At 55.6% G+C, this 20,146-nt stretch overlaps 1 protein-coding gene across 7 annotated transcripts in view; it reads right to left on the bottom strand.

Moving 5' to 3' along the window:
- Window positions 1–20,146, bottom strand: part of KIAA0232 (KIAA0232 ortholog) — an 81,307-nt gene continuing 61,161 nt past the window's right edge. For 3 of the 7 annotated variants that reach the window (XM_061420914.1, XM_061420919.1, XM_061420920.1), the window contains 4 exons: window positions 16,034–19,343; window positions 9,398–9,509; window positions 4,965–5,062; window positions 1–2,555 (listed from right to left, as the gene is read on the bottom strand). In XM_061420914.1, coding sequence (XP_061276898.1) covers window positions 2,376–2,555; window positions 4,965–5,062; window positions 9,398–9,509; window positions 16,034–19,343 — 3,700 coding nt within the window. In that variant the 3' untranslated portion in view covers window positions 1–2,375. The remainder of the gene's footprint in view (window positions 2,556–4,964; window positions 5,063–9,397; window positions 9,510–16,033; window positions 19,344–20,146) is intronic. The other 4 variants (XM_061420915.1, XM_061420916.1, XM_061420918.1 and 1 more) reach the window with 3 other exon arrangements.

The following is a 20,146-nucleotide window of genomic DNA, read 5'->3' as shown; positions in this document are numbered from 1 at the left end:
GGCTTTTTAACTTTTTTATTTGGTGTTAACTCCACAAGAAAACAAAACAAAACAAAAAATCGGTTACTGTGGTGCACGTGAAATCAGAACGATACGGCCACGGGAAAAGAATCTCGGCCCAGGAGGGGAACGGGCGCTTCAGCGCCGAGACGTGCAGCGCGCCTCATACCACAGTGTGTTCCGGCGTTTTGCCAGCTTTTTAAAGAGATGCTTTTTCCTTGTGATCACTCACTCACAAACCTGAAAGCCACAACTTTCAACTCTGTCGCTGAGCGCCTCCGGCTTCAGCCACTTAGCTACAAAAACAAATAAATAAGTAATCTGTTCACTCCCTCGCCCATTTCTAATCCCTTCCCGTTCCCGTGGGAGGTGCGTCGCCTTCCCACCAGCGTGAGGAAGTCTGCACGTGACCACCTGGAGCCTTTTCATGATAAAAAAAAAAAAAAAAAAAAGCAGCTGTCCGAAATCACCGAGCTAAAGGTTGTGTCTGAAATCTATTTATTTGGTCTCGGCTACACGAGCAACGATTTCTAGGATGATCGTCACTGTAGTGATTTTTTTTAAGGAATTTTACAACTTCCAATTCTTTTTTTGCCTTTGCTGTTAAAAATTATATTTCAGTGCAGATGCTAATCAATTTTTAGGAAGCTCTGGAAGAAAGAAAAATACATAAACCCTTATAAAGTCTATAAATAAATAACAGCAACATAAAAACCTTACACACGCGCACACACACACACACACACAAACCCACTTTAAAGTGTCAAAGATGTGCTGTATAAAAACAAACCCTGACGTGTGGTGAGACCAAACCCCACGGCCCATCAGGTTTCCCACAGTGAGGACAGAGAGTGCCGGGGGAGGGGGTGACTCCACAGCCCTGGAGGGAGTTTCCTGTGTCATCATGAAGGCAAGGCAACGAAACCCAATGCTTGAAGCAAACCTCATATTCTCGGCCAGCTCAGCTCCCAGCTAGAACATATTAAGTGTCTAGTGCCTGCCAGAATCAGTGGTGGAGCTGTCTCATCCAGTTAAGACTTCCCGACGTTACAGACACGCTCAACTGATCTCACACGTCGGTTAAAAAAAGAAAAGTAACTTTAAACATTTAGGTTTTGCAAATATTGCTCCTTCTAACTTCAGCCTGTTGCGCGGCGGTGTGAAAAGCTTGAGGAAGTGACCGTCGTGAAACGGATGGGCCTGGACGAGACTGACCGAGCCCTGGCTTCCCGACGACACGGGCCAGTGGCCCCGTGGAGCCCTCACACCGGTACGGGAGAAACCAGGACTCTGCTCTCAGACCCGCCACACAGAACTTGCCCAGAACATTCTCTCAAACACAAAAGGAGATCTAAGCTACTCTAAGTCAGAGCCAGGAGCGCAGCCAGCTGCTGCAGCCAAGGTCTCTTTGGGGTCGTGAGGTGGCCTTTGTTTCGGGTCAGACGTTTACAATCTCAAGTTCTAGGGCGGGGGGAGGGGCTTGGATTCCATGTCGGTCACTGCAAGAATCTCACCTGCAACCCAGGTCCTCACCGAGTATTGCCAAGACTCACCGCAAACCCTGACCGGTGTCGGGGGCGGGCAAAGAGACTGCGACGACAGCAGGCTGGGGTGCACTGCCCCGCCCTCTGCCCCACCTGGCCTTACATGCCACCCCATACCCCCAAGTCCTTGGCTGCCTCAGCTAGCGAGGAGGTCACCGACCATGGCACTGTCCATGGTACATTCTCTAGGGGAAGATCCTAAGATAGAAAACACAGTATTTTTGTTAAGTCTCTAAAAGCACACCCTTGCAGTTCCTACGTTAAATGTACATGAGATTTTTTTTACTGAATGGAGACCGGGGATGAGTCACCCAGGCTGCCCTCTGGCCTCCGGAGACAGGCACTGACCCGCCGCAGGGGTAAGCATTCACACCCCAGTTCGGAGAGGACAGAGCCTGCGTGTCCCCGAAGCTAGAGTCTCTGAGGAGTGGACGTGGGCGCTGACGCTGCGGTGCTAGCAAGGGGGGGCGGTGACGGACTGCGGCCGGAGGTGGGGAGGGCTGCGGCAGCGAGAGGACGCGGAAGGCAGTGATGCTTCTAAGACGAGCACATGCACACCGGTTCTAGTCTAGTTCAGAGAGCCAAGAATTTTAACAGCTTGGAAGAAGAAGAAAAAAAAAAAAAAGAAAGAAAATCTTCAACAGGACAGCTGTCCTCAACTCTAAAATAAGCAAGAAGAGAAAGAGAATTACTGATCTGAACCAGTTAATTGAAGAAGAAACCTAAGTTGTTGTTTTAGATTAACAGGCCTCACAAAAGGGTACTTTCCCCCTCACATAGCAATTAAAAAAAAAAAAAAAAACACTTGTACTGCTCTGCGGGGGGGCGGGGTTAGAGATGAGTCCGGGAGAAGAGCGCCTCCGCGCCGGGGTCCGCCCACTCGCCTCCACCCTCCGAGCCGGAGTCCTCCGCGGCGGAGCCGGCGCTGCAGCGCGGCGTGCGGTGGAAGCCGTTGGGCTGGGCTCCGGCGTCCTGCTCTGCTGTGCACCTCGCTTCATAAACAGAAGACACCTGAGGGGAGAGGGACAAGGAACGAGTTTTCGAAAGGCCACAGAAGGGCCGGGGAGACGCTTTCTTCCACATACAGAGATTAAGGAACACACTGTTGGTGGATATTTTCCGGTGGAGAGTTACCAGACTTTGAAGTTTTCCTGTTTGAAAGCAAAACGAACAAGCTCTCCCTCCTGACCTGTAAAGGACCCCGGACCCTGATTCTCCACGTTCCCGCCCTCTGGAGTCTCTGAGCGCCGCCTTGCCCTCCTGGGGCTCCATTCCAGGGGCGGACAGCAAGCAGACAGACCCACCCACACTCCTCCCGGCTTCCTGCTGCGCCGACCAGCTGGGGCGGGCAGGGGGTCGCTGATGGGGGTCCAGACAGGAGTGGCGGGGACAGCAGTTCTTTTGAGGAGGTGCTGAGAAGAGAGCTGGGCCACAGAAAAAGCAGAGCTGGCAGGGACCCTGGGGGCAGTGCTTCTGAATGGGGGGCCCACTGGCATGGGGGACGTTTTAGAGAAACTCTTGGCTGTGTGGGACTGCCCCCCCACCCAGCAGACGGGCAACTTCCCGGCCCTCGGGACTCTAGCTGCAAGTGGCGGCCCCTCCCGTCACAGTGCCCAGCAGTGCTTCCCTGCATCACGGTTAATTAGCCAAGCCACCCTCCCCTGACAGTGACTGGGTAATTCTTCCCGTTCCCCCAATGATGAGCAGTGCCCCTCATTCATATAACTAACAAGTGGCTAGCAAAAAGCCCCTCCCTCGTGGTGACCAGCACCCCGTACTTACTACAGTAACTAGCAATGCCCCCCCGCCAGTCACAGTGGCTTAGCAACACCCACCCCGCCCCCACCCCCATCTCCAGATGGCAGTACTGTCCGTGGTTGAGAGCCCCCCGAGGAAGGAGCACAGAAAGACTGCCACACCAACCGGGGAGCGGAGGGCATGGGAGCAGAGAGGCGCGCGAGGGCGGACACACAGGCCTGGCAGGGAGAGAGCACCCACTCCGTGCACAAGGGCGGAAGGACATCGCGGTCAGTGGCGGGGGCGTTGAACTCAGGGGCTGAGGGCACGGCTCGGTCGACGCGCAGGCTCTGGCTGTGCGACTTCAGAGGCGTGTTTGGAAAATCTGTGCTCGTGTGTGCTTGGTCGTGTTGGACTCTCTGTGACCCCATGGACTGAAGCCCCCCCTCTTGTTCCCCGCTCCTCTGTCCACAGGATTCTCCAGGCAAGGATACTGGAGTGGGCTGCCGTGTCCTCCTCCAGGGGGGAATCTTCCCGACCCAGGATTGAACCTGCGTCTCCTGCCTGGCAGGCGGGTTCTTTACCCCCTGAGCCAGCGGCGAAGGCCCTCAGAATCTTTCCGGGCCTTTAGTTTTCTCGTCTGCAAACTGGCAGAACAGCACCCACCTCCTGGGCGACGGAGTGAAGTAACAGTGCGGCCGCTGTGCCTTGTTGTGTGAGAGAGACTGTTGGGGGGTGGAGGGGCGGGTGGAAGCAGGAAGCCCGCGGCGAAGCGCACGGCAGCGGGGCGGGGCGGCGAAGGGGGCGGGGGAGTGTGAACGGGGGAGGCGGGAGAGCCCGGAGGAGCCCGGAGGACTGCGGTCGGCTGCAAGGTGGGTGCACGGGACGGGCACACCGGCTGTGTGCGGAGGTGAGGAGGAGGGACCAGCAGCCAGGCGGTCTGGGGACTGAAGCTGGGGTGGCGGTCGGGTCAGAACGGTCACGGAGCTGGATGCAGAGAACGCTGGGGATGCCCCAGACGCCTGTCTTGATGCGTTACGTCCAGCAGGTCCACGGACACAAAGACCCCGGGGGCGCTCGGGGCGGGGGCGGGGGCGGGGGACGGACGACTTTCACCAGACTTCCACTGACACTGACAAATCACGCAGAGAAGCCAGAGGGGCTCCTTTGGATTTATTCAGCTGCCTGCTTAACCAGGCGAGGTCCGGGCCCTTCCTGAGCTGGCCCCCCAAGAGCTCGGGCAGGGCAGAAGGCGGGGGGCGGCGGACACACGGTGCCTTCAGCTGCTGCTGGGGGGCCACAGTGGAGCTCTATGGGGGCAGGGGGCGGGCAGGGCACACCCCTGGGAAGGGGGGTGGTGGCCGGGAGGTGCAGGTGTGACTGGAGGGGCTCCTTCCTGCTGCGCATTTTGAAAGATGGAAAGGGTGTCCACTCAAGCATCTTAAGGGGGAACCACAGGGTCAGACGTGTGTGGGGCAAACACGCTCTGGCAGGAGTGAGGGACGGACTGCAAGGAGAAGGGGGGCGGCGGGAGGCCTTGGCAGTGAGTGGGAGGCGAGGCAGACCAAAGGGTCGCAGCCGAGAGAGCTCGGTGACGGGAGAGGCAGCCGCGAGACTCCCGGGTTGTGCGGGGCGCTGGCGGCCACTGCGAGTTAGTAGTAAGGAGGAGGACAGTCCACTTACCCTATTAAAATCTAACAGACGCTCTTCATTACTGGGCATTTCTTTAACATCTGGATACTCTTCTATACCATTCTCTCCCTTGGCATTTGTATAACATTCTTAAATCATTTTGAATGGAGAAGGGAAAAGAGGGAAAGGGGGGGAGATTTCATTAAGACACAGTCATGAAACGTACCATTCTTGTTTCATTTTTCTTTGCTGAACAGTCAGATCACTAAAAGCAGACATGGTCAGCATCAGCTAGCCAGGTGTGCGCCAGGAAAACGTTAGGCCAGTTTAAAAAAAAATGCTTCTAATGAATTGTTCATGGAGTAAAAACAAACAAAAAAAAAAGAGGCCAACATAACCTCACAGTCTTGTTAATCCCACCACAAGACGCTCTCTCAACAACACACTCGCACCTCTCAAGTGACAGGCCCTGGGAACACAGAATAAAAAAGGCCCGCAAGGCCCCGGGGGTGGACGTGGTGTGGAGGGAGACGGAGGATGCTCCAGGAACACGCTCCTGGAACAAGGGGACAGACGCATCGCATCTCAGCTCAGCACCAAACTAAGCCATCTGACGGGGCGGGGCGCGGTGTGCGGGGAGGGGCTCGCGGGCTGACTGGGCGGGGCTCGGGACTGCACGCTGGGACTCAAGGCATCAAGCGCGAGTCACCTGGCCCTGTGGTTCTCAACCCTGCTTTTGCGTGAGGATCACCTGGGGAGCCTTAAGACCAGCCTGGAAGCCCCAGGCCCGCCTGAGACTCGGCGCACTCGTTCTGGGGCAGGCTATGGTCAGGCTCTGGTCAGGCTCTGGTCTCAGCCGTTTCCGGCGGGGCTCCCCGCGATCCTGACGCAGGGTTAGACTGAGGCCCAACTTAACCCAGATCAGCCCCCAGGCGCCTTCGCTCTGTGGGAAGGGTGCAGGGGAGGAGACCTGACGTCACGTGAGTCATCATCTGGCTGCCTGCAGTCACTGCGCTGCATGCGATGAAATGGGGCCCACGGCAGCGGCGGCAGGCCAGCTTGAGGACTGCTCCCTCCCGCCACCCCCAGGGGAGGGCCTGTGTGCCCTGTTTGGCCTCCCCACAAAAGGCTGCACTCTCCGCAACCTTCAGTTCCAACAGCCTGGGGCCCTCAACCTCCCTGGTGCTCCTTCGTGAGTCAGCTGACTCGGGGAGATTCTACTTAACTGTGCTGTAACTGGGGGCAAGTTACTGAAAGAGCCCCAGTGCTCTCATCTCTAGAGAGATTTCTGTGCAAGTTAAGACAGGCGCGCGGCCTCAAGTGCAAGGCTGGCACACACGGTAAGCGTCTTCTCGAGTGCTGCTGCCCATAGCCTGGCCTTGGGCCCACCCGCCCTGGGACAGCTGGTGAAGACACCCCGGCTCCACCGAGGCAGGAACCCAGCACCCGGCCCAGGCCTCAGCTTTTCTCAGCTCACCTGCCGAGCTCTCATCATCCTGGCGCCCCACGGCACTCGGCTACCCCTTGGATGAGGTGGGAAGGTGACTATGTCCTTGGCTGGGACGTGCCAGTAGGTGGAGCAGGTCTCTCCCAACCCCACTGCCGTCCCATTCTCTTCCTGCTTTAGGGGTTCTATGCGGACAGAAGGGGTCAGTGGATGCCACAGGCATCAGGAAAGGGCCATGCTGACTGCTGTCAGGGTTCTTCACGTCCCTGGTGACCACAGGCCAGGCCAGTTCTGGGCATTTCAGTCTTTACAACTATTCTCTAAGGGAGCCATCACTTTTAGCCTCTTTTTACAAATACAGACTACGGAGGCACAGAAAGGCCTGTCATCGCCAGAGGTCTAGCAGCTGGTGAAGGGAAGCACTGGGTTCCAGCTCAGCTCTGTCTGCTGAACCCTTAACCATCACCTGCACTGAGTCCCTGCAGGGCCCTGTGAGACCAAAAGAACATGCACACTTTTCGAACCCAGTGCGTGGGCCCTGCAGGCGGAAGCTCAGGACAGCCCAGCGGAGGCACAGTCTGCACGGCCCTCGTGGCCAGGCGCCCTGGGCACAGCAAGTGCGCTCCTGCCCTCCCGGCGGGCGCCCTGGGCACAGCAAGTGCGCTCCTGCTCCCCCGGCGGGCGCCCCTGCGGGCACCTGTCTGCACATGCTCTCGGCTGTCACATGCCACCTGCCCCGGTCCCTGCATGAACCGTGCCTGCAGGTAGTCCCGGCTTGGGTCCTGATTCCCTGGGGTCCCTGTGTTCCCAGCGCCCAGAACAGCGCCTGGCATGAGATGAGTGTACAAGAAGGCTTTGACCAAAGGAGTGTGTGTGTGGACACACAGCAGGGCAAGGGAGGGGGCGTTCCCTCGCTGCCCTCCAGGGTCGTGCTGCTGCCCTCTGGGGCCTCCATCTCCCGACTTGCTCGGAAAAAGGAACACTTCCTCCTCCCCGACAGGGAGGCTGGGGCTCTCCAGTCAGGCCCTGACTCAGAGCTGCACAGGCTTCTTATGAGGCGTGAGCGGCGTCAGAAGCTTCAGGAGAGAGGGGAGTCGGCAGGCCTGGCTGCTGAGCCGGTGAGGCCACCTGCTCTCCGGGCTGAGCTGCTCCTCAGACTGCACCCTGCCCTCCGGCAACCCCCTACCCCGGGCTGGAAGAACCAGGCTTCATGACATCACCACCAGGCAACCACCAGGGGTAGCTGAGAGTGGCAGGTCATCTGAAAACCTGGCTACCGTGCTTTGTCCACTGAGAACGTTCCTGCACGCCACACGGCAATTACAAAGAGCTCTGTGTGCCACGAGCCGGTGCAGCACCTACAAGGCACGGCACGGAAAACCACAGGCCAAGAGCTGGAGCAGCTGCCTCGCTAGTGACAGGAAACCAGGCCGAGGCCACCATGACGTCTCCGCGGCCCAGGGGAAGCCCACCCGGGGTGCTTGGGGGTCACCCCCGCGGCCCAGGTATGAAGCCAACCCAGGGTGCTTGGGAGTCACCCCGTGCAGGCCCCTACCCGCCCCCGTTCCAGGCGGCACTTCCTGGGTGTGGGGCCCCCTGGCCCTCCCCATCTGCATTCCCCGTGACCGCAACTGGGACTTGCTCAGTCAGGGCTCCCACTGGACTCAGGTCAGGGTCCAGTCTGCACTCCTATCATCCCTGCATCTCCAGAGCGCAGTGTGCAGAGGCCGCTGGAGAGAGAGCACGCTTGGACCTCAGGGCTACGGCCAGCACTCAGGCCTGGGCCGAACAGCTGGACCCATTCAGATGGGTGCACCATCTGAGGCAAAACCAGGCTTTTTGTGGGGGCTGTAAAGATTGAAGCACCTTGGAAATAATGAAGAGTGGCTAAATATTAGCTAATGGCAAAGGAGCCGGCCTTCAATAGAGGCTGTTAAATAAAAAAGATGCTGGAAATGAAGACTCTGCTGCCCTGATGACCCTTGGGGAGGCAGAGGTGGGGAGCTGCTTCTGTGCCCACAGGACGAAGACGTGGACAACCCCAGGTCCCCCTGTCAGCTGAGGCCAGGCTGCGAGGGCACTGCCCTGCGGGCGGGGAGGGGAGATGGGACGCACACGTGAACACGTGAATACCAACCGGAGCCCGGCCTCCTCCCAGGGCCCTGAGCGGAAAGACCACGAGACCAGCACCGCAGCCGGCGGAGCCCAGGCGACCACGGCTGGCCGCACGGGGTCAGGCCGAGCTGACCGCTTGACCACCTCCTCGGTCTCTCCTCCCCCAGAATGGCAGGCCTGGGCTGTTTGTTGCTTCCGAGGAGGTGCCCCTGCCGGGAGGTTCGAGAAGCCCTTCCCCAGTCTGCCCCCATGTCCCTCTCCCTGGTCTGCCCAAGTGCTCTCCCATGGCTCGCTGTCACAGAAAGGCACTCAGCAAACTCTGGCCTCCTCCACACAGCCCCCCAGGGCTGCTCTCTGCTCTCCTTCCCCAACAGGGGCCTTTATCTTGTCATCCCAGACCACAGCAAGAGCCCAAGAGCCCCGGCAGGTGTCCTCCAGTCTTTCCATTCCTTCCCCACTCTGATTCTATTGCTAGAATTGCTTTAGAAAAAAAAAGCACCTGACCTGACACCCTCCAAGGTGAGCTCTTGCAAGCGGCCCTCTTCTCCTCCCTGTTCAAACTCCACCTAACGCGGCAGAACTCACGAGCCTGCTGACCAACTCGGCTCATCCCCTGCTGGTCTCTCCAGCCTCGGCTGGGCCTGGGGGGACCTCTGGTTCCCACCCTGACTGGCCACCACCCCTCCCGCCTTTGCCCCCCTCACTGGGGGCTTACGTGTCTCCACGGCCCACCCCGCCCTAGGCTGTTGGTGGGCATAAGAGTGGGGTCCAGCCCGTGCTCACCTCTTGTGTCCCCAGTTGCCCCTGACCAACGCCTGCCACACAAATGCTCCTGGACCGATATTCACGGCAAAAGGAACAGACTGCTCTTTACGGAGCTAAGAGATCTGAGCAGGGGAAGGACCGCGTCAGGCCTCCTTACCTTCACACTCCGAGGCGGGGAAGAGAGGCGAGTACAAGGCTTTTTCCCACCAGGTTTGTCTCTCTTGACTCCGGTTCATTCCATGCACGTCAGTGTTCAGTACAGGGAACTGCTTAGAGTAAACCAAACACAGACCAAGTTTACAAACTTTCAAGATAAAAGGGAAAATTCAGGCATTAGAAACTAGTGACTGCAAACCCAGGATTTTTTTAATTGGTTTTATTTTTTACCATTTTACTGGCTTCCCTGATAGCTCAGTTGCTAAAGAATCCGCCTGCAAAGCAGGAGACCCTGGGTCCCATTCCTGGGTTGGGAAGATCCCCTGGAGAAGGGAAAGGCTACCCACTCCAGTATTCTGGCCTGGAGAATTCCACGGACTGTACAGTCTATGAAGTCGCAGAGAGTCAGACACGACTGAGCGATGTTCACTCTCACTGTTCTACTAGACAAGGTGAACAAAAAAAAAGCCACGTTCACAGCACATAAAGGAAGTTTTTCTTAAGAAAAGCACTGATACTGGAAATGGAATACGAAAAGTACAACAAGATTATCACAAGACAAAAACAACAGGAAACAGCCTTGAGGAAAGCAAGTTTCCAGATTTTGGAACAGCAGACCTAGCGGGGGTGGCGGGGGGAGGTGTATGTGGCCCTGAGCCCCTCCTCCCCACTCAAGTGTGGGGAGGACTCTCTTCTTCACACACTCAGGCAGGAGGGAGTCAAAGAAGCAATACCAACCTAATGGTCTTTACAGCAATGATCTGCTTCAGTGAGAACCAGAAGGAAGCTGAGACTAAAACCAAATAACCAAACAGACAGTAATTCAGCTTCAAGACAGGAAACATACATGGAAAAAGAGAGGAAAGCGGGACTCTGGAGCACAGGAGAGACCCCACATCCTGTGCAGGCCCCAGGCCCCGGCACAGCGGAAGGCGCCCATGCCGGGGACGGGGACCAAGTCCGAGCCCAGGCCCCACCCTTCACTGGCAGAGCTCTTGAGCTCCAGCAGGACCTGCCCACCATCCTGGGCGGGGCCAGCCGCGGCCACCACAGGTGCACCCCGGGATGCTGGGGACAGGGCACCCCCCCTCCCTGCTCCTTTCCTGCTCGGCCTGCCCTCCAGGGTGAGGCCAGCTTTGGGCAAATCCGCACCTCCCACCACCCCTCACAGCCTCAACAAGGGTCTGCTGGACCGATGCACGTGCTCTATGAACACTGCATAGACCTTGGTTTCAGAAGGTGTTTCATCACAAGTTTAAAACCTGATCTGTTTCAGCAACCAATGATCTTCAATTCTCTGATAGGATTTTTTAAATTCTAAACAAACAACGTAAATCACTTTATCAAAAACTTTTTGGACTCAGGAATGTGTGTTTATTAAGCTAAATGGCAAATGTATGTCAGATCCTGATTTTCATTTAACTTTTTAGAAATACTCTTCAATCAGAAGCTGAAGAGGACTTCATTCTGTCCACCCAGAGCAGCCACTCAACCGCCACCGTTCTCTCTTGCAGCGTATCCTAACAACAACGATTAGCAAAGCTATTAGACAAGCAGACACCAAGGTCAACTGCACGGAGGAGGCCAGGGCTCGCAGATGAAGCCAGCAATGTGCCAGGGCTGCGGTTAATTCGAGGTGATGATTCCTGCATTGGGCACTCAGCTCACAGCACTGGAAGGCCTCGCTGGAAAGCCCCGGCCCTCCTCAGCGCCTCAGTGCTAACGACGGCTCCCTGGACAAACGCGTTTCCGTCACCCAAGGCACTACCGAGGGGCGATGGATTCGAAGGTGACCAGCTCCTACCTGCGAAGAAAAACACCTGGGGCGGCCGTGGGACGATCGAGTGTTTGTTCAGGTGGGCGCAGCTGGACTGCTCATCCTTTAATCCTTTCCTGGGATTCAGGGCGTGGGGTAAAGAGTAGGAAGAGGAAGAGGGAGAGGACCCATCAGGACGGACAGGACAGGTGGGGAAGAGCAGGCTAGAGGGCGTCAAGGGACAGACAGGCGGCTGGGTCAGCAAGGACAGGAGGAGGAGATGAGACAGACACAAGCCGACCGGACAGTGAGTGCAAGGGCAGGAGCCGCGTCTCACTGATGGGCACCCCTGCAGGGGGAGGGCTGGCACAGAGCGGGGACACCACGGCCGCTGGCCTGAGAACAGCCCCCCTCCCAGCCGGAGGCCCTGACGGCCCAGCACGCTGCTCCCACGGCCTGCTGAGACCACTGTTGGTTGGGTCATGCAGTTTCTGCCATCGTCTCTTAAGTTTTTTTTCCTGCATCCTTCCTTTGAGTGTCAATTCCAATGGCGAGGACTTATTTCTTCTGTTTTGTTTACGTTGAATATGTGGTCAGTGAATATGCATTACATTATGACATCTTTCCACTCAGCTATTTCCAGCGTTGAAGCCTGCACGCCAAAGATGACCAGGAGGCCTTGCTTGACTAATGTCTGTTTAACGTATTAATTCAGCTTCTGCCATGGCTGAGCATGAAATAATGAAGACATGCTGGAGGAGACGGAGAACAGAATGGGGCACAGCCCTGGGCGGTCCCGGAACCTCTGCCTCAGCTCTGCTCCCCCGCCTCCAGGCCGCTCCAGGCTGACTGGCTACTGGGACACCTCTCTTCGACCGCGCCTCGGCCACGAGGCCTGCCCTGACGCGGGGCTCCACTGCGGCACGCTGCTCTGAGCACCCCCTCCCGCCACGTCCTCATCCGCTCTGCCTTCCCACGGCACAGGCGTTCTAACGTACGCGTAGCTTCACGCTGCTCACGGAACGTACGTCCAAGGATGCAGGAGCCATCTCTCTCTGTTCCTTTATACCTGGCCCCTAGAGCAGCGCCCAGACAGAGCGGCTCTTAACAAACGTGTGATGGATGAAGGAAATGGTAAAGAGGGAAGACGTGAACACTACCCAGAAAGCCTTATCGAAAACGTCTGTAGCAGGAGATGTAACGGTCAGTAATTCTCCAGGAGATGAAAGTTGGGTAAATGCTTGCTGCTTTAAATCCACACTGCACACTCCTGCTTCTGGTGACAAGACTGAAGTCCGGGCCCCCTCCCTGGAAGGAACTCTGGCTCTGGCTCTCATGCAGGGATCTGGGGCGGGTGGCCCACCCTCCGGGCCCACGTGCCCTGAGCCATCCTGGGGAGGGGTGGGGAATGTCACTGCGGGCATTCGGTAGGGGGGTGGTGGTAATAGAGGGCACAGTGTCTGGCGCAGGTGGGCTGGGCCCTCACGCCCTCCGCTGGTCAGAGCCCCTGACCCCCATGGCACTGCTGCCTGTCCCAAGGGACGCCTTCCCCTCCTGGACTGCAAACTCCTGGAGGCACGATGAAGCCTCTTGCTGCTGCTCTGCGCCTTCGAGGGCACGACAGAGCAGATGCTCCTGCCACAAGGGCACGCAGAGCTGGGCACCGAGGCCCACGGCTCACCTGTCCTCACCTTTCCCTCACACCTCAGCTGCCGCGACCGCGTGCTGGCCGCCACCCTGCACAGGTGAGCCGCTCACCGGTGCGACTGCTGCTGCTTCTGCCTGGCGGGCCCCGCCTCCTCCCTTCCGCCCCGGGACACGCCGGTCTGTGCACCAGCCTCCTCTGCACTCTCAGGCCGGGTCGGTCCTCCTCTGGGTTCCCACTCCTCCTGTGTTCACCCTCCCCAGGCTGTCATCCCTGCCACCTCAAATTATGTGGGCCGGAACACCCTCAAAGGACTTCCTTGTAGCAGGAGACCAGGATTTGATCCCTGGGTTGGGAAGTTCCTCTGGAGAAGGGAATTGCAATCCACTCCAGTATTCTTGCCTGGTAATTCCATGGACAGAGAAGCCCGGCAGGCTACAGTCCATGGGGTCGCAAAGAGTTGGACACGACTGAGTGACTCACACACACAAACACCCTCAAATGTAAGGAACCAGCTAGGAAATTATAGTACCTCCAAATGATGGAGAAAATGCAGAATGTGCAGAAATAATATGCAGAAAATAAAGAAGGGTGATTCTAAATAAAGTGTCATTTCAGTCCAAAAAAAAAAAAAAAGAAAAGTGGGACCAAAAAAAACAGCAGACAGAACACATGTGCACGCGCATGTATGTGCTTCCACAAGCACGCAGGGTCCTCAGGGGCAGCACGCTGGGACTCATGTCGCGGCGAGGAGGGGACTGGTGCCACGGACACGCCCTCCCGGAGCGCCCGCATCGGAACCACGGCAGACAATGACCTGCGTGACGGAGAGCAAATCAGCTGCTCGCGCTTGGTCTTCAGGACCAGGCTGAATTCTCCCGGGGCAAGGACAGCCTCTGGTTCACTCAGGGCACCTGCCGCAGGGATGTGCCCAGGACAGGCGAGTGTTTAATAAATGTTTGCTGAACTGAACTCAACTAACCTTTTGAAAAGCATCATTAATTCAGGCTCCTGCGTACCAATTCTACCAGAAACCCTACATTCTAGACCACCTATGCTCTAAAACAGATGGGCAACTAGTGACTTTTTAAAAAAACAGAGCCCTGCCCTCTGCAAAGACTGCCCTCACTCAGGGAAGTGGCGGGGAGACGACCTGGCTGGAGATCTCCGAGACGGACAGGCAGCGTGAGAGTGAAGAGGCAAGATCCTGGCCCCAAACTGGGGCCTTTTGGGCCACCCTCAACCTTTCTGCAGCTCAGATGAAGCTACGAGGTGGGAGCTGTAGGCAACGATGCTGAGACGAGGGCTGAGAGGACCCGGGACGGCGAGGGTCCTCCGAGGACTTAGCTGGCGCCCCAGACCTGTCAGCTTTGCTGGGAAAGAGGAGGGCAGGAGGAGAAGGGGACAACAGAGGATGAGAGGGCTGGATGGCATCACCGACCCAACGGACATGAGTTTGATTAAACTCCAGGAGTTGGTGATGGACAGGGAGGCCTGGCATGCTGCAGTCCATGGGGTCGCAAAGAGCCGGACACGACCGAGCGCCTGAACTGAACAGACCTGTCAGACAAGCCAGAGCTCTGATAACACACAGAGATGCCAACACCCAGGAGGTGGAGGCCTGTAGCGGTGGCTGTGATGCGGACTCGCTCTCACTCTTTTTCTTCATTCCCCGTCTGGAGCCAGGCGAGACACAAAGTACGTGAGGACACTTTTAAGGATGAAAGGTGGGGTGACCAGCAAACAGATGAAGGCTAACAGCGTTATACTTTTTTGCTGTTCTGAGCAACTCAGATGTCAGTGTTTCGGTGGGATTCAATTCCTGGCTAAATATCCCCAGGCAAGTGCCTCCGAGAGTGATTCTTGGGTTGCTGTGGGGGCTTCCCACCACCACCTGCGCTTAGGGCCACACCTGTGCACTGACTGGACACATGAATGATATGGCATCTGAATCCATAGGATTCAGGAGCTCACAACTTAACAAAGAAAGGACACCGATGACTCATGAAAAATGGCAAATGCAACTAAGAGGAAAGGCATAAAGCACATGAAAATTAAAAGGAAGCAGAAATGATTTCTGGAGAAGGTGATGGCACCCCACTCCAGTAGTCTTGCCTGGAAAATCCCATGGACGGAGGAGCCTGGTGGGCTGCAGTCCATGGGGTCGCTAGGAGTCGGACACGACTGAGCGACTTCACTTTCACTTTTCACTTTCATGCACTGGAGAAGGAAATGGCAACCCACTCCAGTGTTCTTGCCTGGAGAATCCCAGGGACGGGGGAGCCTGGTGGGCTGCCGTCTATGGGGTCGCAGAGAGTCGGACATGACTGAAGCGACTTAGCAGAGGGAGGGGCGCCTCCTGGGTCCAGCTGGACAGAACCACGTGGAGGGCGGGCAGGCAGGCGGAGCGTGCAGGACGACGGAGGCGAGGAAGGGATGACCCAGCGGCTGTCCAGCCACAGGTGGCCTGACTTCTCGATACCTCCACCTGACTTTTTAAAAAGCTGCACCTGGAAAAGGGCCGGGGCGGGGGCAGAGCCCCAGGCTTCTCCTTGGGCACAGGTCATCAGTGTCACTGTTTCTTCTTATACAGTTTACCCTCAGATCACTTCTCAGCAACGTCAGACGGCACAATGACTCCTTTAAAACACTATTCCTATTAACCTCATTTGACCGACTGACCCATACAGTTCAGGTAACTTCAGGAACACATACTTTGTAATAAGCAAGGGTACACCTGCAGGGATTCTGTGGAAGTTATTTTGTTACATTTGTATTGAGGGTTAATTTCTACATGTACCACAAAAAATTTCAGAGAATTCTACAGAGATGTAATTTATCTTACATGTAAAACGTTAACTTTTTATAAACTAATCAGTGTTGCAGAGACAGTCAGACAGGCTTCCTACTTCAAGAAACCTTTCGCCGCCATTTCTGAGGAGCAAGGGGCCTTCCGAAGAGTGAACGGCCACTTCTGGATTCATCAGTTGGGAAAGCTTTGCTTTAAGCATAGCACATGCATGTTAAACCACTCAGAAACACCTCATACTCTGATTTATCTAAAAATGTCAATTGTCTAGTTCAAATTGATAAACATCAAATCCAAGGATGCTAAGTTTTAAGACGTTCAAGCTAAATTCCCAATAATTTAACTCTATCTTTTCTTTGCCTGAAATGGCTGTTCTTAAAGTCTGATCAAATCCTTTCACCAAGTACCGATCCCCACTGACACATACCTCTTCCAGCTGTCCTGAAGAAACTGGATTATCTTCATAAGCAGGGAACTGACAACCTGCTTTGCAGCTGCAGAAATGATTAATTTCTTCCTCGCACTGTGCCATTATTTTACAGTTTGCTTCTGGGCTTTCCAGGTCGATCTCCAGAGGCTCGCTCATGCTGCACTCCAGACACGGGTTCCGCTCTCCTGCTGGCAGGACCCCGGCCGACTCCTCCTGGGAATCCAGGGATGTCTGGGCACTCTTCTCCATCCCAGACTTCTTTAACCTGGGGAGGAACTTCCCAGACTCAAGCTCGGACTTCCCATAGTAATGGCCTTCTTTCTCTGCGTCCTCTTCAAGCGGTTTGAGATCTGCCTGTGGATCTTCGAATGCGTCGACTTGAGAAGGAATGGGAACATTTGCTTCGTCTCTCTCGGATTCAAATTCTGACTCACTTCCTCCTCCGGGGGAGAGTTCAGATGCAGAGATGGGGCGAAAGTGAGTCCTGGGGGAGATCCGGATAGCCCGGTACTGTGTTCTGTCGACGTCGCATATCCTGGGGTGGAAAACTTCACTGTCGGAATCAGAGCAGAGGATTGACTTCGGTTTGAAGCTTGGACTGAAAGATGCAATCCCTTCGGGTTCAAAGGAACACTCTACGTGGAGAACTTGTGAAAACGGATTGCTTAAGTCAAAAGAAGAGAAGGGATACTCGAGTCCAGGATCTTCAACTTGAAAGTTGCCACAAGCTCCTAGTAAGTCTTCATGGAAGATGAAGGAAAATCCCTTATTCAATCCGTTTTCCCCGCTCTTCGGCTGGTCGTTCTGTTCCAGGGACACAAAGGGTTTCCATAACTGCCTGTGACCAGGAGCGAAGCTGTTTCCGGGGGTCATAAAGACATCTGTCCCCGCTATGGTCACCACGTCAGAAGCGGCACACTGCAGCAAACTCCCTTTGGCGTGACTGGGCGGTACGACTGCCCACCCTGCATCGCTGTTAAACGTTTTGAGCTCCCCGTAAACCCCTCCCAGGATGAATGAGTTCCCTTTGTCTTGGGCCACATCCCAAGGTTTCGACGGGGTGGTGTAGTCCCCGCCATCCACCTTGGACAGCTCGCCGGACACAAAGGCTCTCTTCTCCAGGGTCTCTTTCTGGCCCTCCCACAGGTGGTACTCTGATCTCTGCACAGCCTTGTTTGGCTCCTGGAGGGGCTCCATTGGAGCCTCAGCATCCAAACAGCAGCAGTAGTTATTTACATCTGTCGGAAACAACTCATCATCAACGCTTTCTATTTCTAGTAGAGCTGCAGAATTTCTGTCTGCCATCTTTGTCCAAATGTCTTTAATAACCCCTGAGCTGTAGCCATCTCCACGCGGACTGCCTTCACTACACGCTTGCGTAGTTTCGAAGGCTTTGTTCTCTGTTTTTTGTTCTAGCTGAATACCACAGATAGATTCTAGTTTAGATTTTTTTTGGAAAACTAACGTTGGGATTTCTCCTAAAGTCCTACTGTTTTGCTGGCAAGTTTCATCCTGCAAAAAATCTAGGAGTTCTTCATCTACATAATTGGATGAGACTCTAGGAACTACATAGTTAATATCCTCTGCGTTAAACTGTGTGGACTCTTCAAACTGGACACTTAACGTCTCATTGTCTGAACGTGTTTCTTCTGAATGGGACCACGGACTGCAAGTTCTTGTTGAAAGATTAGAACAGTGTTCATTTTCCTCGAAGGCACTATTTTTGGTCCATATTAGTAATCTAGACTGTGTTTTCCCAAGCATGTTAGCACTAGAATCTGTATTTTCATTTCCCAAGTTGAGTGTTTCAAAAGAAAATGGTAAAACAGAATTACTGCATTGCACTTCAAACACTGAAAAACAGGAGTTTATACCAGATCCTTCATTAATATCTGAAAAGAGCTCTTGATTGCCGGCCAGCAAATGCGGATTGAGCGCTGTGCTGTCTAAGGTCGGGGAGAGTCGAACCGGGGAGTCTCCCGCAAAACTCTCCCCGTCGGCATCGCCAGAGCTGGACGAACAGCACTCCCAGAACTGGGCCAGGCTGCCAAGGTCTTGCAGGAGAAAGCCCTCGGCGCCCACAGAGCTGGTACAATCTGCCCATATTGCACGTTCCCCTTGCAACTCCATTCCATCTAACACTATGCAACATTCTGCCTCAAAATCTGTCTTCTCTTTGCTTTTTTGTCGAATCATATTCAAAATCCGACTTTCTCCTTGCGTGGTTTCTGAGGCACCGGGATCCAACATGGATTGGTCAATATCCACTTCGTAGAAGTGTGTTAGTTCTGACAGATGAATATCATCCAAGTATTTGTCGTCCTCTGGCAGAGGACAGAATGAGGTCCCAGCGAGGTCGATGTCCTCATTTATGACTGCAGGCATTTCTACAAAATGACCATCGATGAAAGTACCTGCTGCGAGGTATGTTTTATGAATATTATTGTTGCTGATGCAGAGGCCGTGCACTGACTCGGACAACTCCTCCACGGCCGCTGAGGTCACGTCGCCGGCGTCTTGCCTGTTGCGGTACGTGGTCTCCAGCTTGCTTTTTCTGCTCAGAGGGACGAAGTACTCGGCGATGGGCTCGGTGTACCACAGCGGCTCCTCCTTGTACTCCCTGTCCGTCCTGCTCTCCAGGAACAGGTCTCTGCCCTCGGCACCCCCCGCCTCCTTCCTGCCCAGCTCCTTCAGCGGCCGCTTGCCCCGCTTGCACAGCTGTCGGAAGGAACCGCCACCGCCGCTGCTGCTGCTGCTCCCGGCGGCGTGTGGGCTTCTCTCCGCCTTCTCGCCGCGCTTCAGCGAGAGCCGGCTCTGCCCGCTGCGCGCTCCTTTCTTGTTCCGGATCTCCCGCACCTTGTGCCTCAACTTCACGCACTTCGCGGACGCCTTGGGCTCCCCCTGGTTCCCGCTGGAGCTCGAGCCGGCTTCGCTGGAGCCGGATGACCAGGAGCGCGGGCGCGGCTTCCCGTCCGGCCGGTGCCGGCTCTGCTTCTTGGACGGCGGCGGCGGCGCGGGCCGCTCTTCGCTGGGCCCGTTCCTGAACCTGTTCTCCTTCTCGCTGTGGCTGCGGCCGCTCTGTGTTCTCTCGTGCAGGCTGGCGGGCGGCGCGTCGCCGCTTCTTTCCCGGATGATCTCGCCTTCGCTGTTGCAATCCTTGGGGGAGGGCGTGTCTGTGCTGGCTGGAGGGGCTGTGGACGAGGAGGACGAGCTCGAGTAGGAGCCGACGGCGGACTTGTTCCACACGGTCATGATTTCCTGCAGGCAAACTGGCTTCTCGGACAGCGGTGGAAACGCTTCATAGTACCTGGAAAAACAGCAAGAGATTTCAGAAGTGGGCGCTCAGGGCGTTACCCAATATAGAAAAACAATGTCACCCGTCTAGAAATGGGGTATTTCATTTCAACAGAGTCAGTGTTTACACGGCATCCATGAGTGAGCAACTTAAAAAAAAAATTTGACAATACAGTAAAACCTTTAAATTTAGGTCCATGGATCAAGCACCTTCGAAGTTCAACACCGAGATAAGTGCTACAGGAATACTTAGAGAGTATGTTAAGCTGACGACTTTAAACTTTGGATTTTCGTAAAGTCACAAAGTACAAATGGGATACGGTGGGAAGAATGCTAACATTCTGATGAGGACTGTCTGAACGTGAATCAGCTCATTTCCTCCGCTTGTGACGTTAAGCTACGCGTGCAATGGCACAGGCCATCTCCTAAAACGGGGGTACGGGGGCCTCTCTCACACGGCTGCCGCACACACAGAAAACCTGGAAAACGGGGGTACCGGGGCTTCTCTCACACGGCTGCCGCACGCACAGAAAACCTGGAAAACGGGGGTACCGGGGCTTCTCTCACACGGCTGCCGCACGCACAGAAAACCTGGAAAACGGGGGTAGCAGGACCTCTCTCACACGGCTGCTGCACCCACAGAAAACCTGGAAAACGGGGGTACCGGGACCTCTCTCACACGGCTGGCACGCACAGAACACCTGGAAAACGGGGGTACCGGGGCCTCTCTTACACGGCTGCCGCACGCACTAGAAACATATGGGTGAAGAGCTGGAGAGTAAAGTTGTTGCGAGCACACGCTCTGAAGCCACACTC

The sequence above is a fragment of the Bos javanicus genome, chromosome 6 (genome assembly GCF_032452875.1).
Source record: "Bos javanicus breed banteng chromosome 6, ARS-OSU_banteng_1.0, whole genome shotgun sequence".
NCBI classification, from domain to species: Eukaryota; Metazoa; Chordata; class Mammalia; order Artiodactyla; family Bovidae; genus Bos; species Bos javanicus.
This window is presented reverse-complemented; position numbering and strand designations above follow the sequence as displayed.